General features: G+C 35.1%; 1 protein-coding gene across 2 annotated transcripts in view; it reads right to left on the bottom strand.

The window, feature by feature from the left end:
• Positions 1 to 1,831: 1,831 nt before the first annotated feature.
• NLGN4X (neuroligin 4 X-linked) overlaps positions 1,832 to 13,150 on the bottom strand; it is a 188,517-nt gene continuing 177,198 nt past the window's right edge. Inside the window, exons 7-8 of one of the 2 annotated variants that reach the window (XR_003558092.2) lie at positions 5,996 to 7,224; positions 1,832 to 2,106 (exon numbers count right to left, since the gene is read on the bottom strand). Coding sequence is in view for 1 of the 2 variants with exons in the window: in XM_027798686.2 (XP_027654487.1) it covers positions 6,375 to 7,224 (850 nt within the window). In the remaining variant the exon portion in view is untranslated. Of the gene's footprint in view, positions 2,107 to 3,487; positions 7,225 to 13,150 lie in introns of those variants that run through there. The other variant, XM_027798686.2, reaches the window with a different exon arrangement.

Raw genomic sequence — 13,150 nt, 5'->3', positions numbered from 1 at the left:
CAATATCTTCTTCATTTCCTGAAATCCACAAAGTCCACTCTAGCTTTTGAAGTGATATCCAGTGACTGAAGTGTACTAAGCACTCATGCAACTGCTCTCTATCAACCTGGAAATTGTTGCCTTTACAAAATAACCACTGGTGCAGGATACTAGAGCATGAGCCTCAGTATTGGCAGTTTCTATAAATTTTACCTTGGGTCTTGCTTACCTTTGACATGATGTAATGAAATTTTGATGCATGAAAATGGTAATTGTATTTATTTCCCCCAATATGTGAAACAAGTCCCCAGCAAGTGGAAGGTAGTATACCATGATTTTTTCTCATACAAGGCTAACTGTGCTAGTACTCTATTAGTTTGCACCGATGGGAGAATTAAGAAATGTGAACGGCTTAAGAACGTTCTTATGTTTTGATGGTACAGTGTAATTAGCATTAGCTAAACAAGAGTTAAGCACAATGACCTTTTAGGGTTTGAGGAGTCTCACTGTGGAATAGAATGACAGACTAATTTAATTTATCCTTCATCAAAGTTAAATATAGAAAAGAAACAAATGCCAAAAGTGAATAGTGACAATAATATAAACTGCAGAGTAACAGATGAGCCTGGCTTCAAGCTGACACTTCCCACTAAGACACACGCTATGTCAAACCAAAGCTGTTGGGCTGGCACAAAATGTAGACAGCCATAGAGACTGATGCATTTCAAGGATGATGAATACTGTCATGTAAGTATTCCTTCAGTGGAGCTTCTTTAACACTAAAAGCAGCAAGGAAAATGTCAGATCAAAAAAAAACCCACCTCTCTCACACCCATGCAGCATAGAATGGAACAAATGTAGCGCCAGACTTAACTATTATGACAGAAAGAAACTAAACAAAACCCACATGAAAACATATCTGTACCTCTCAGGGAAGCATCTGATGAAACTGTGATAAAAGATATGAGGTGACATGAAATGAGTGAGGGCTGTGAGTTAGCTACAGCAAAAAGCATGACATCAGACGCAAAAAGCTGGAAAAAAAAAGAGGAAGTGGTCTCTAGAACTGCAATATTTTAAAAATAAAACATAAAAAAAGTTCATACATTTTTTGTGCCATATTGTTGGCAGTTGGAGAGAAACCTGTATCTGCTCTCTAGTTGAAGTCAAAGTCAATATAAGCCAGTTCTGTGTTTGGCTTTTCCCTTTTACTTAAGCCTGGGCTCTTGGGAACAGGACTACTCTGAAGCACTTGTATAACTTATAATCCCTAATAAAAGGTAGTAGAGGAAGAACTTTTTTGCTCTTAGTAATTGAGGGTCTTCAGGTCTTCATGTAGGAGGGAAAACAAAAAGATATCATCTATTTCATTTAAATAAATAGGTATTCCAGAAATGACTAGAACTGGCTGAAAATATTTTGTTATTTTTTGTGGGGAAGGGTGGAAAATAAAGTTGGAAAAATGTGTTGCAGAAATTTGTCAACTTTCCATTAAAAAAAAAAAAAAAGGAAGAATGCACCTAATTTATTACATGCTTATTTTACCTTTGAATTTTTGGATTATTAATATTCTCCTTAAATACCACTGTGTCTCATGAGAGCTGCAGTTCAATTGGTTTATGACAAAATTCTTGCGCTGGTCTTGACTTTGTGACTGGATTGTTTCTCTGTCATCCCTGAGTGATCTGGGTTTCTCTGCCACAGTAAAATTTGGATAAATTTTGGATAAAAGTCTGGGTGAGCTATAAAAGTCTGAGAAAATATAACTTACTTAAAACATAACTTTTAGAAGACACAGTGGGGACCTTGGTGGCCACAGTGGAACACCAAACAGAATGGTTTGAATCAAAACTTCATCCCAAAGTGAAATGATATTTATTATGCTACAGCTCAAACAAGATGTTACACATTTCCAAACCCCTTCCTTATTTTCCATTTTCATTAATAAAAGGTTAATATCTTGATCTTCAATATCTTGCTAATTTGAGTTGCTGAGAAGCATTTTAACATATTATGATATTAAATACATAATATCATAATCTCTAGTGGGATGAAAATCCCAGTTTTTACCAGTTGCTAATGGCCTCTGGAGGGATTCAGCCTGATGAGGTTTGTGATGTCAAACAGCTGTAGATGAAAATACGAGAAACAGTTGACAATAATTAAATAATACAAATGTAAAACTACAAATCTGAGACAAGTACATAATTGCCATGGTATTATTTCATATGATTTTTTTATGTGATATTAAATACCATTAAGTTTTCATATTCTTAGCGAAGTCGAAATACGAACATACTAATCTGCAGATTTCAGAAAGTAAAGAAATAAAACAACACAATATTTAGTAAGCATGAACAATTCCGAAGCTTTTCTTTTTTTTTTAATGTGCAATTGATTAACTGAAATGAAGGCAATTTATTGAGTTCACCCAGCAATTTAAGGTGAACAATTCACAGAAATTATACAATTGTAACCCCTTTTCTTTTGTATGAATTATCTTAGAGCAAGCTGTGGAATTTCTGAGTGTACCTGTAATTAAACATATTTGAACAATTCTAAATCTGCAGTTTATTTGCAAAAGCTCTATATACAAATTCAATATTCAAAATTCAAGCTGCTTGATTAGGTCAGTAGGCACATAATAAGTTTCTATCTCAGAAGCTTGATTATTCATATCAAAAATCTGATATGAATCATTCAGAATTTGCTTTTTGCAAATACTCTTCAATAATATGCTCAAAATTCATCAAACATTATTGTTAGTACCTCTATTCAGCAGAATAGTTACAGAAAGCAAACAATACCCAGCTCAAATTACTAAAATATCTATGTACCTTTCCAGTGAAAGGAAACCTGGTTGATAGATGGAATTTAAGACCATAAAAGAAGAAAATATACTTACTTACTCAGCTTTTGAAGGAGGAATGATATTAACATACCTGCAGTATATGTAAATCCCTTAAATATATACGAGTAACTCATGTTGCTACTCTTACATATTTTTTTCTAACAAAAGTCATTGTTTATCTAAATTTTAAATACAAAATGAAAGTATATTTACTTGTGGAGGCTGGATTTATTAGATTTATCTAAATTTTTTTGATCCCTAATTTGGAAGATACATTTCTCAGCTGCTAAGCTATACATTAATATGGGAAGCTGCTTACCTAAGCTTTTTTTCAGTGCTACAGAAAATACTGACAAAACAATTAAACCCTTGCTTCAATGGGAGTTGCAGTGCATACAAGTAATAAATATATGGAGCTTATTCTCTTATATCTTCAATGTCTGAGTTTCTTTCCTTTTACTGGCAGGCTTATAGAACTACAAAAACCATGAAAACTCAATGCTAACTCAAAAGTGCAACCTCTGTTACTTTAATATCTTTGTACTGTGTATCAAGGCATTGCTTACATTAGATAATGAAATGGAGATGGGGCAGAAAACACACCTCTGAAAGACTTTCTACACAAAAGGATGAACACGTAGTTCTTTGCACAAAGCATTAGAAAATACTGTGATATTTTATTATTAAAAATGCTGCTGAAAAGTTTATACATATGTGTCCAGCCATATATATCTTCTATCATTACTTAAGGCGAAAAACAAAAAAATTGCAAACCAATAACAGAAGAAACCATTAAACCCTGTGTGCCTCTTAAGGTCAAGAATATAAGCCCGGGAAAGTACTTTTGTTTTTCTTTTACAGTTTGCAAAGTATATTTTGATATAATTATTATAGAATTCTATGAAGACCCTATAAATCTGTTCCCTCTATAAATCATACATCAGTCCAGATGTATCAAATTATTAAATCAACTTGATTGCAATTACTTTTAAAAGCTAAAATCATCCACTTACAGGAACTTCTTTTTTTACCCAAATGTCACAAGCCTGACACAGTACTGTACATATTGCTAGCAGAAGACAATTGGAAGTACTAAACAAATACTGTAATTCACATTACAAACATACCCAACTGATTATGATGCCAAGCATCATTACCTTTTTTTACTTTTTTTCTTTTTTTCTTTTTTTTTTTAAAACTTTTTTTTTTTAAGACTTATGAACTGCTGCATCTCAGCTGAGGCATTACATAGGTGGTGGAAATGGCCTGGTATAGAGTCAGCATTAATCAATATTATGTGATGGATCAGTGAAAAAAACCAAAAAACAGCTTTCCATTTGCTACTAGTTGTACTTCATCACATTCCAGCCTGAGCATCCAGGTCAGGTCTATAACACATTTATTACAGATAAAGGATTGTATTAGCCACCTGTTGCATTTTTAACCATGTCATTAACTTTCCTTTTATTTTTTCCTTCAGAATCAGTTTTACTGTCTGCTACAACAAGGGGTTGTCCAGATGAATAGACCTCAGTGAATCACCTTGTCTTTGATTTTATTTGTAGGGGTGACTATTCCAAGACATTTTATTAGAAAACAAAAAGCATAGAAAACAAGAAGAGGTACAAGGCATCTTGTGTTAGATACTTATGGGACATATGATATTGATGCAGCTTAGTTGTGAATTAATAATAGAAAATACATCTGGGATAATCATGTTCAAGTGCAGACCAATTTGTTCAAATATCTTTGGTTACTATGTCTCAATGATGGAGTAACTTTCAAAGACAAAATAGAAAGCAATCTTCATCTGCGAGAACTTATTTCTAGATTTTCACATTCAAATCAGCTGTTCGAATCAAACTGTTCAGTTCCTTTGTTTGATAGCTCTGCTTAGCCCCTGATTTCTTAGTGAAGGAAGGGAAGAAGGGAATAAACAGCTAAGAATTTTGCCCTTCCTGAGAGTGATGCTTTCTGGGATTTTCAGCTTTATTCAGATGCAGAACACTAAACATCTCTGCTTCTTTCCCCATAATGTTCACTGACTATGGGACTGCTGTGTAATAAATCAGCAAAAAAAATATTTCTGACTAGTACGCTCTCAAGCACAAAACAGGATACTCGACAGAGAAGCTCTTTACACACTGATCATTTTTGAACACTTTAAAAAACAGCCAGCCAACCAACCCACCATTTCTCCACTTTCAAATTGTGGTTTTATTTCATTTAGCAAAGCTAAGAAGGTGCTTTCTCAGCTGAGATTCTGCTGCAACTGCTGGTGAATATAGAGCTAGTTTTCCTCAGAAAAGGCTGATCAAAACACAGGCTTTCTTTGCTTTTGTCAGGGCACAAAACTCTTCCTAATGTATCACAATAATCAAGAACTACAAACTGGACTCTGAATACATATTATTCATGTTTCTTGGTTCAGTTCAACAAGCTTAAAATAGTAATTATTTTCTTTTGTGGTTTTTTTTTTTCTCAATTTTCCAATCCATTGCTGTGTTGCAATTTAACAAAGGCTAACACAAAATTAAATTATAGAAAAAAAAGTTTCAGAAAAGAACAACAACCTCCTATGAATACTTTAACATGCACTAGTGTAACCTGTAAGAGAAAATGCACAGGTCACACAGACAACTGTATCCTCTGCATGACACCATGGCCTCATATAAATGAAACATGTTAGAAAAAAGTCATGTTTTTTGTTTACCACTAGTAATTAAGAAGAAATTCCTCCTTTGGTCTTGGAGGAAACAGAGGTGATATGACTAACGTATATACACATAGGTCACAACCGAATGCACAATCTTTCTAAAAGCTCTTTTCAAACTGAAAACATCAATAAAAGCTGCTTCTTTTTTGTTTGTTTTTAAACTCACAGCTATGTACATTTTTACAAAGTTTCTTTAAATATAGTTCAGGCTGGCAATTCATCTCTTTGCACAGAACTATACGTATTTTACTGCATAGTCAGTCCTCCTCTTTTTTTTTCATTTTTTTTTTTAATAATAAAATTCTATTTCCCCCATCTGGATTACAGCTTCATATGCTGGGTAAAAGCCCGTGGTGATGTCTTTGTTTTAACAAGGGCCATTCATGGTATGGCACATAAAGAATTTTTTTATTATTTTATTTATTTAAAAACAAAACAAAACAAAACACCTGTACAGTCACTGGCTCTGTGTTCCAGAAGACTCTGCTTTGCTTGTTACACTCAAAACACCATTTTAAGTGACTTCTTCTGGCCTCAAATTTCAATCAAAGTGGCTGAGATCTTAAAGCAGTATCGCAACAGCAATGTACACTTTTCACATTTCACAGGGTTTGTGGCTGATCTTTAACATCAGTGAGTTTCTGTGGGAAGGATCAGTAAGAAAATAATGACTGTCCTTCTCTTTTACTTGTTTTTACTTTAGATTTTGACAAGGTGTTCAATGGATGGTATTATAACTTTTTCCTCTTCTTTTTTTTTTTTTTTTGTTTTTTTGTTTGTTTTTCTTTCTTCCAAGTGGCTTGTGAGGGTAGAGGGGGAAGGGCTGAGCTATACCCTAGTGGTCGAATGTCCATGGGGCAAATTTGTACTGTTTTGTCCTCCACTGAAGGTGTTGAAAGTATGCAAAGGCTGCATTCCTGTTAATGTATTTGGAATCATGGTTATGGTGTTGGGTGTCATTAGCGGGATGTCATCTGGGGACCTTCTCAAAGTGAGCGTGTAGTCAGGTGGACAGGTTAGTCTCAGTGTGTCATGGGCCTGCAGCGATTCACACTCATGGTCATGTTCTAGCTGTTTCATCTGCAATGACATAATTTCTTCATTTTGTATGTGTGCTATATCGTTGGTTGTGTTCCTCTGGGGGCTAGGGCGCCTGTGAGTCTCGTGACGTCGCTTGTCCTTCTTGTAATATAATGCAGCAAAAGCTAAAATATTGAGGAACAGCAAGGATGCCCCCACAGCAATGGTGACACTCAGCTCTGTGGAATAATCTCGCTTGTTTTCTATCAGAACTGTTGTATCCTCCGGAGATGTTTTATGAGTGTCTTTTGAATGTTTGGGATTGTTGGCAGGTGTCATTGCTGGGCGTTTGGTGGCTGGCCACAATTTACCAGGAGAACGTCGTGTCACATAAGGAAACGATGTCATGTCAGGAGGAGGAACTTTAGTTGTTGTGGAAACATACTGAAATATTTCGTTCAGATTGTGAAGGTGCGGTACGAGCTCCAACCAGAAAGCGACTTTTGTGGCTCGGTAGTGATCACGAACTCGGGGTTTCAGGCCAATATGCAGATAAAGCTGGTCTTTAGGATTGTATTTGGACCAGGCTACTTCTTCAAAGCGGTTGGGTTTTGTGTGGATGAACTTTGTGTCCTGTGGAACAGGCTGGTTTGGATCTCTACAAAAACAAAACCAGGCAACATTGTAGTCATTAAAAAAACAAAAACAAAAGCAAAACCCAAATGTCTTTCCATCCTTTAGTTAATGGTTCATCTGATAATTGACATAACCTAAAAATGCAAGCTAAATAACCCTCCCTAAACAACAGGTATTTAGAAATAAACAAAAGAAAAATTACTTACTGTACAGTGTGTCTCAGATCGTATAATACTTTTTTAAATGAAAATGGAGAAAGGGTTGTTTTTCAGCTCCTGAAAACTCATCTGAAGTTCTGTGATTCAGTATCATACACCAAAGCTGTCACAGAGAGGTACTAACTACCTTTCCTTATAGTAAAGGTGTAGGTTCAGCTCTTCTAAAGGTTTAACATTAAGTTTCTCATTTAAAGTACCACTACTTCCACTGCTGTAAGTAGTATATATGAGCATCTAATCTCTATGGCAATTATGGAAGTCCATGTGACCATAAGAATTTATACTAGATGTGTATATTAATAAAAAACTTTAAAACATGAAGCAGCAATGCTAAATACATGTAAACTGGGAACTATTTCTCTTAGCGTTGCTTTAATGAACTATTAGTCCCCCTTCATTCAAATATCTACTTTAGGGAGAAGTCTTTGAAGTATTTGTATGTTGCAAATCTTTTATTCATTTGCATTAGGAGATTACTATTAGCAAGTTCCATGTGCTTATTGCTATTAAATAACTATGTATAATGGCTGTAGGACAGTAAGCCTTAATTCTGTCCCAGTTTGTAGGGATGAGAAATATATTAGCTGACATAACAAGTTTTAAAATAGTTAAGTTATAGTAGTAGTAGAGATCAGAGTATAATACTAATCAGAGATAATTTCAGAATTGGTAACCCAAATATTTAACTGAACTTATGTTTTTCCCATCTATTCTTTTTTCTTTTCGCCTTATAGGTTCAGAATAAAGACAAACCAATGGCAAAAAAAAAAAAAAAAAGCATTTAAATGTGGTTAATGTCTGTAAACTTTACATAAATATGCCTTCTTCTGGCATGAAAAAATGCAGAAATTTAAAATTGCTAATACTGAATTTAATATTCTGCTGTGTATTAGTTTGAATCTCCTTTTGCAGCAAAAAGTATTTTCTGGGATTTTATGATATATTATATTGAGAGTACATGATTTATTTTCTGTGCATCACTCTCAGAACTTTCCATTATCCTTTCCATTCCCATATGCATTGATTTATTTCCTGTGAAAACGATTCTAATATTTTCCTTTTTTTTTTTCAACATACTCTTATGTATGTTACGGGAATAACAAGATCCACTGCTACAGATTTTGAAGCCTCTTAGGTTTTTTGGTTTTCCATTTTCAAAAGCTCATGAACAAGATTGCCTACTTAAGCATTCCTTTGCTGTTCATAAAGAGCTGTTCCTTAGTTCTTAACCCAGACTGGTAATTTGACTTTAATAATCTTGTAATTCCTGTATTCATCTATCTACCTGAAAAAAATTGTCTTATCTTAAGTGAAAGGAAGAATTCTTTTTCTATATAATTTTCATACTTAGGTTTACTTCCATTTGTGGTTTTAGGTGTTTGGGGGTGGTTTGGTGTGGGTTTTTTATATTGTATTGTATCAAATCTTTTCCCTCTCAACAAGATATAAACTAGGGGTTCTAGAACTGTGGCTATTTATCTATCTATCTATCTACCTATCTATCTATCTATCTATCTATCTATCTATCTATCTATCTATCTATCTATCTATCTATCTATCTATCTATCATTTTTAATTTTCTGTAGTGATAGACAGATTGTGTTAATTCTGAGCAAAAAGATAATTGCTAAGCAATTGTTCATCCTAATTGAAGCTAGAGGAGTAATGTCCACTTCCAAGCAGTAAAACAGAAGATGTATGCTGCTACTTTGAGGGATTCTAACACACATTCAAGAAGGAAATAAAAGTATGTCTTTTAGTTCTTAAAGAACAGCCTGAAAGATTTGGCAGATCCAGAGAAGATATTGGCCCATTTCAATAGATCTACTCTTACGGTAGTTTGAGGCTCTTCACATGAATTCCAAATCAAATTAAAAATCAGCAAGATTATCAAAATGCAAAACTTGTCTGAAACTCAAAATCCTTCAAGAGTTACAGCACAAAACCCATCTTGTGTTGTCCCCACTTGCTGTTCTGACTTGCAGCACAAAAGACACTGGGAAGGGTCCTACAGAAAGCATAAATTGAGCTAGCTCAAGTAAACAAGTTGTACTTGATGTGCAGCACAGGAGATGAAAAAGCTGAGAGCTGATTTCAATGAGCCAAGTGGGACATGCACTTTTTTTTTTATTCTTTCTTTTTTTAATGGCCCTATAAAAATCACAGCAGAAGATGATTTTAGCAACTAAATATTTTTTTTTAATTTGCATTCTCTACCCCTACAAACAGCCTACAGAACAAGTAAATATCAACCTCCCTTGTCTTTCCCTCTTTTCCATTCTCTACCTCTGTCTTTTTAACTTTATCTATCAGGAATAGCCAGTTATGCTGCCACCTCCACCAAACAACAAGAGAGAAAATTACATTACATGAGACTAGTCTTGTATTTCAGGATTTGTTTACACGGCTTAATGTAGGCATAAAGCCGTCCATTGAAACTAGGAAAAGAAAAAAAAATCAGCCATATAGACAAGTAATTTTTTGGCTGAGGGTATCAGAACTTTACCATTGGCATCAGCTCTAGGGTTGATCACTTAACTGAATAAGTGGTCTGAACATTCTCTCTCAATTTGGAGGATAGGCATCTAAATAGTGGGGGGTTTGTTTTTCATAGGAAAATGGAATAATTAAGTCCAGTCCTGAATAGAGGCTCTAATAATGCATGTATCTTGGTTTTACAGACTAATGATAATTTACTAAGAATATTCAGTGGATATACTTAAGAGGACTTTTATTTTCCTACACCGTTCTCCTACATACACTGAAGACAATTCATAAAATCATAAAGTTACAACTTACTACATTTTAACTCTTTTTCTTAGGTAGTTGGGCAGCTTCTCTTATTATGAACACTTTTTCAGTATTACAGGTAGGCATAAAGCGTAGATGTGCATAAAATAATTTCTCCTAACAAATCAGCTGTTTGACAAACCTTTTGGTCTGTTAATTTAACTACAAATTGTTTTTTGCATTTTTTAGCATTTCACATCACCTTTGTGTTTCTGGATATTCTTGAGGCTCAAGTGTGTAATCACAGAACAAAAGGCTGCTAAGAAACCTTCCTTTAAAAACCCACTGTGATTGTGGTAATAAAAATATAATCTGAATAATAAATTTTCAGTTCTGTACTTCTTCCAGTAATGGCTCTCATAGGGACTAGATAACTTGTTTCCCAATCCTACTAGTTGGCAGGGAGGCTTTTTTTTTTTTTTTCTCCTTATAGTACTGAAACAAAATTGATAATTATTGTTGCTCATTTCACTCTGATTATTTTTCACCACCTTTAGAATTCAATTTAAACAGCTTCTCCACCAAAAAATGCCCCCATCATGAAATGCCTGAACTTGCCTCCCATATGTTAGAAGACCATATGGTGGTCTTTCTTGTCTTAGCTAAGGTATTTTTTTTATTAATCTGCAGAATCATCTGATTTTACCTATCACTTTTTCCCCCACTTTCAGTCTGCACTGATTTTGCTCAATTTAACATGTTGCTGTTTATTGTCATTCAATTCACTCCTCATGGGCTACAAATGTACATCCAAAGCATTGATTATTTTTTTTTTCCCTCAGGTGATATAAAGTACGTGCATCTGCAATGGATGCTGACTGAAGAGCAACAGACATTGCTGTTCACAGGATGAATTAGTAGCTGACCTACAGGGGGACTGAGTATTTCCTATCTGGTGATAATGGCATGGGAAGAATGATCTTAAGAAGTTTTCTCTTATCCTGAATTCCATATAACATATTGAAATCCCATTTATCTTTTAACTACTTCTACAACAGCATTAACTGTCACTCAAGGCAATGGAACTGTTATATTAACACACTTACACTTAAAGTGTTTTATTCTTTTGCGTAATTCTCTAACATCGTTGGAGAGCAAAATGTCTTAACAGCTACATACTGAGTCTGTCCCCGGGATACTGAAAGGCCCCTTGATCATTTCTTTTCTTTCAGCAGTCCTCTTTTCTCCATATGGGGACAAAAAAAAAAGGGGGGGGGGGGGGAGGGGGAAGTGTGGCATTTCTTCATGCTTCCACTGATTTTTCATGTTATTACAATATTACTAATGGTACAGCCATTCCTACCTGAAGCAATGGTACAAAACAATATTTTCCCTTTCAGCCTTTCTTCACTTATCACCAGATCCCACTGTTGCCACACTCCCAGCCAGCTATTTTAACTATTAAGGAAAGCAAACCATAAGTACACTGTTTTGTTTGACTAACACAGATTGGCCTTTGGAGACAGTTATTTCTTCAGACAAAAACATCAAAAAGAAATGCAACAGCCTTATAAAGGAGTTCAAAGAGAACAGAAAATACTTTTTAATCTTTGTGAGTTTAATTGTGTCTTCCATTAGAGAGCCAAACCAAATTCTAAACACAGACATCCTTAATAACTCAGGTTTTTTGCTTCAGAATCAACAGTAATAAAATAATTTGGGCGTATTTCTCTGGATTACAAAGAAAACAAGGATATATCCTTTAAGCCTTTATATTTCCCATCACTAACCTAGGTAAAGCTGACTGAATAGGACCAAAAATAGAGTACTGTAACTCCTTAAAAGAGGGTAATTTTTAGAAACTCAATAGATTCCTCTAAGGGGAGCATGGCTTTCTATCTACTCCCTGAAACTTCAAATCCTTCTTCATAACAGTAGCTGGCAGAGTGTCTATCAAGGACTGGCGCATGTCCCCTCATATCATTCCCTCTTCTCCTGCTGATGTATCTGTGAAGGATGTAATGTGGCCCTAACTAACAGAACATTTGAGCATATAAAATTACCATTACAGTTAGGATAGTACTACTGGCAGCAGACTGAAGCTTTAAGTGCACCTCTTAATGAAGCTTTCACATACGGTTTTGCACACAGTGAAATCAATAGCTGAATTTTCATGTCATTTTTGTATCACAAATGTAGTTCCTCATACCTACTCCATAACAAATTGCTTTTCTATTTTTGAGGCATGTTGGAAATATAGTTTTGAAAAGGCCAAAATGACTGAACAAAGGAAGGAAAGGAAGGAAAGGAAGGAAAGGAAGGAAAGGAAGAAGTCATAGCAAGGTAGAAAATGGAGGATTAGTAAAATGCAGCTTCCACATATTCATTTCAAGCACGATCCATTTGCCTGTAAACACTCTGTCACCTCCTATTTGCTAGCGTCAGTAACTGACTTCAAAGTAAAACACAATAAAAGCACTGTGCCTTGGGCTGTGCCTTTGACACCCAGTGACTTTACAAGACTGACCTGCCCTTCAGGCCCAGCCTTGGCAGTAGGCCCATTAAACAATGTGGGTTTTTCAGCAGCAGGTGGCATGTCAGTTGAAAGCCCAGCACAGTCCATCAGAATGCACCACCTGAGCAGTAATTATACAGTAAGTATCTGGATGCAATCTCTATAGGAGAGTCATCAAGACTGGAAAAGTCTCAAAGACATTAAAATTAAATAAATAAATCTGCAGTTTTAACGTTCAAGGCTCACCTACAGGGAAATGTGGAATAATGAAATCTTACATTTAACAGATTTTTCATATGTGTTGCCATGGGTACAAAAACAAAGCAAGCCAAGTTCTGTCAGAATAAGGATGGGAAATGATTAATTTAAGAAAAGGTGGGAAAAAAACCCAAAACAAAGCTCCCAACAACAGTCTTGAACCGTACCAATCTTTCTGAGCGTTGGAGGACATGAGTGGGCATATGGATTTCAGATTGCATGTGGGA

Source organism: Falco cherrug, chromosome 2 (assembly GCF_023634085.1).
Source record: "Falco cherrug isolate bFalChe1 chromosome 2, bFalChe1.pri, whole genome shotgun sequence".
Taxonomy (NCBI): Eukaryota; Metazoa; Chordata; class Aves; order Falconiformes; family Falconidae; genus Falco; species Falco cherrug.
Note: the sequence above shows the minus strand (reverse complement) of the source record. Positions and strands in the feature narration are given on the sequence as shown.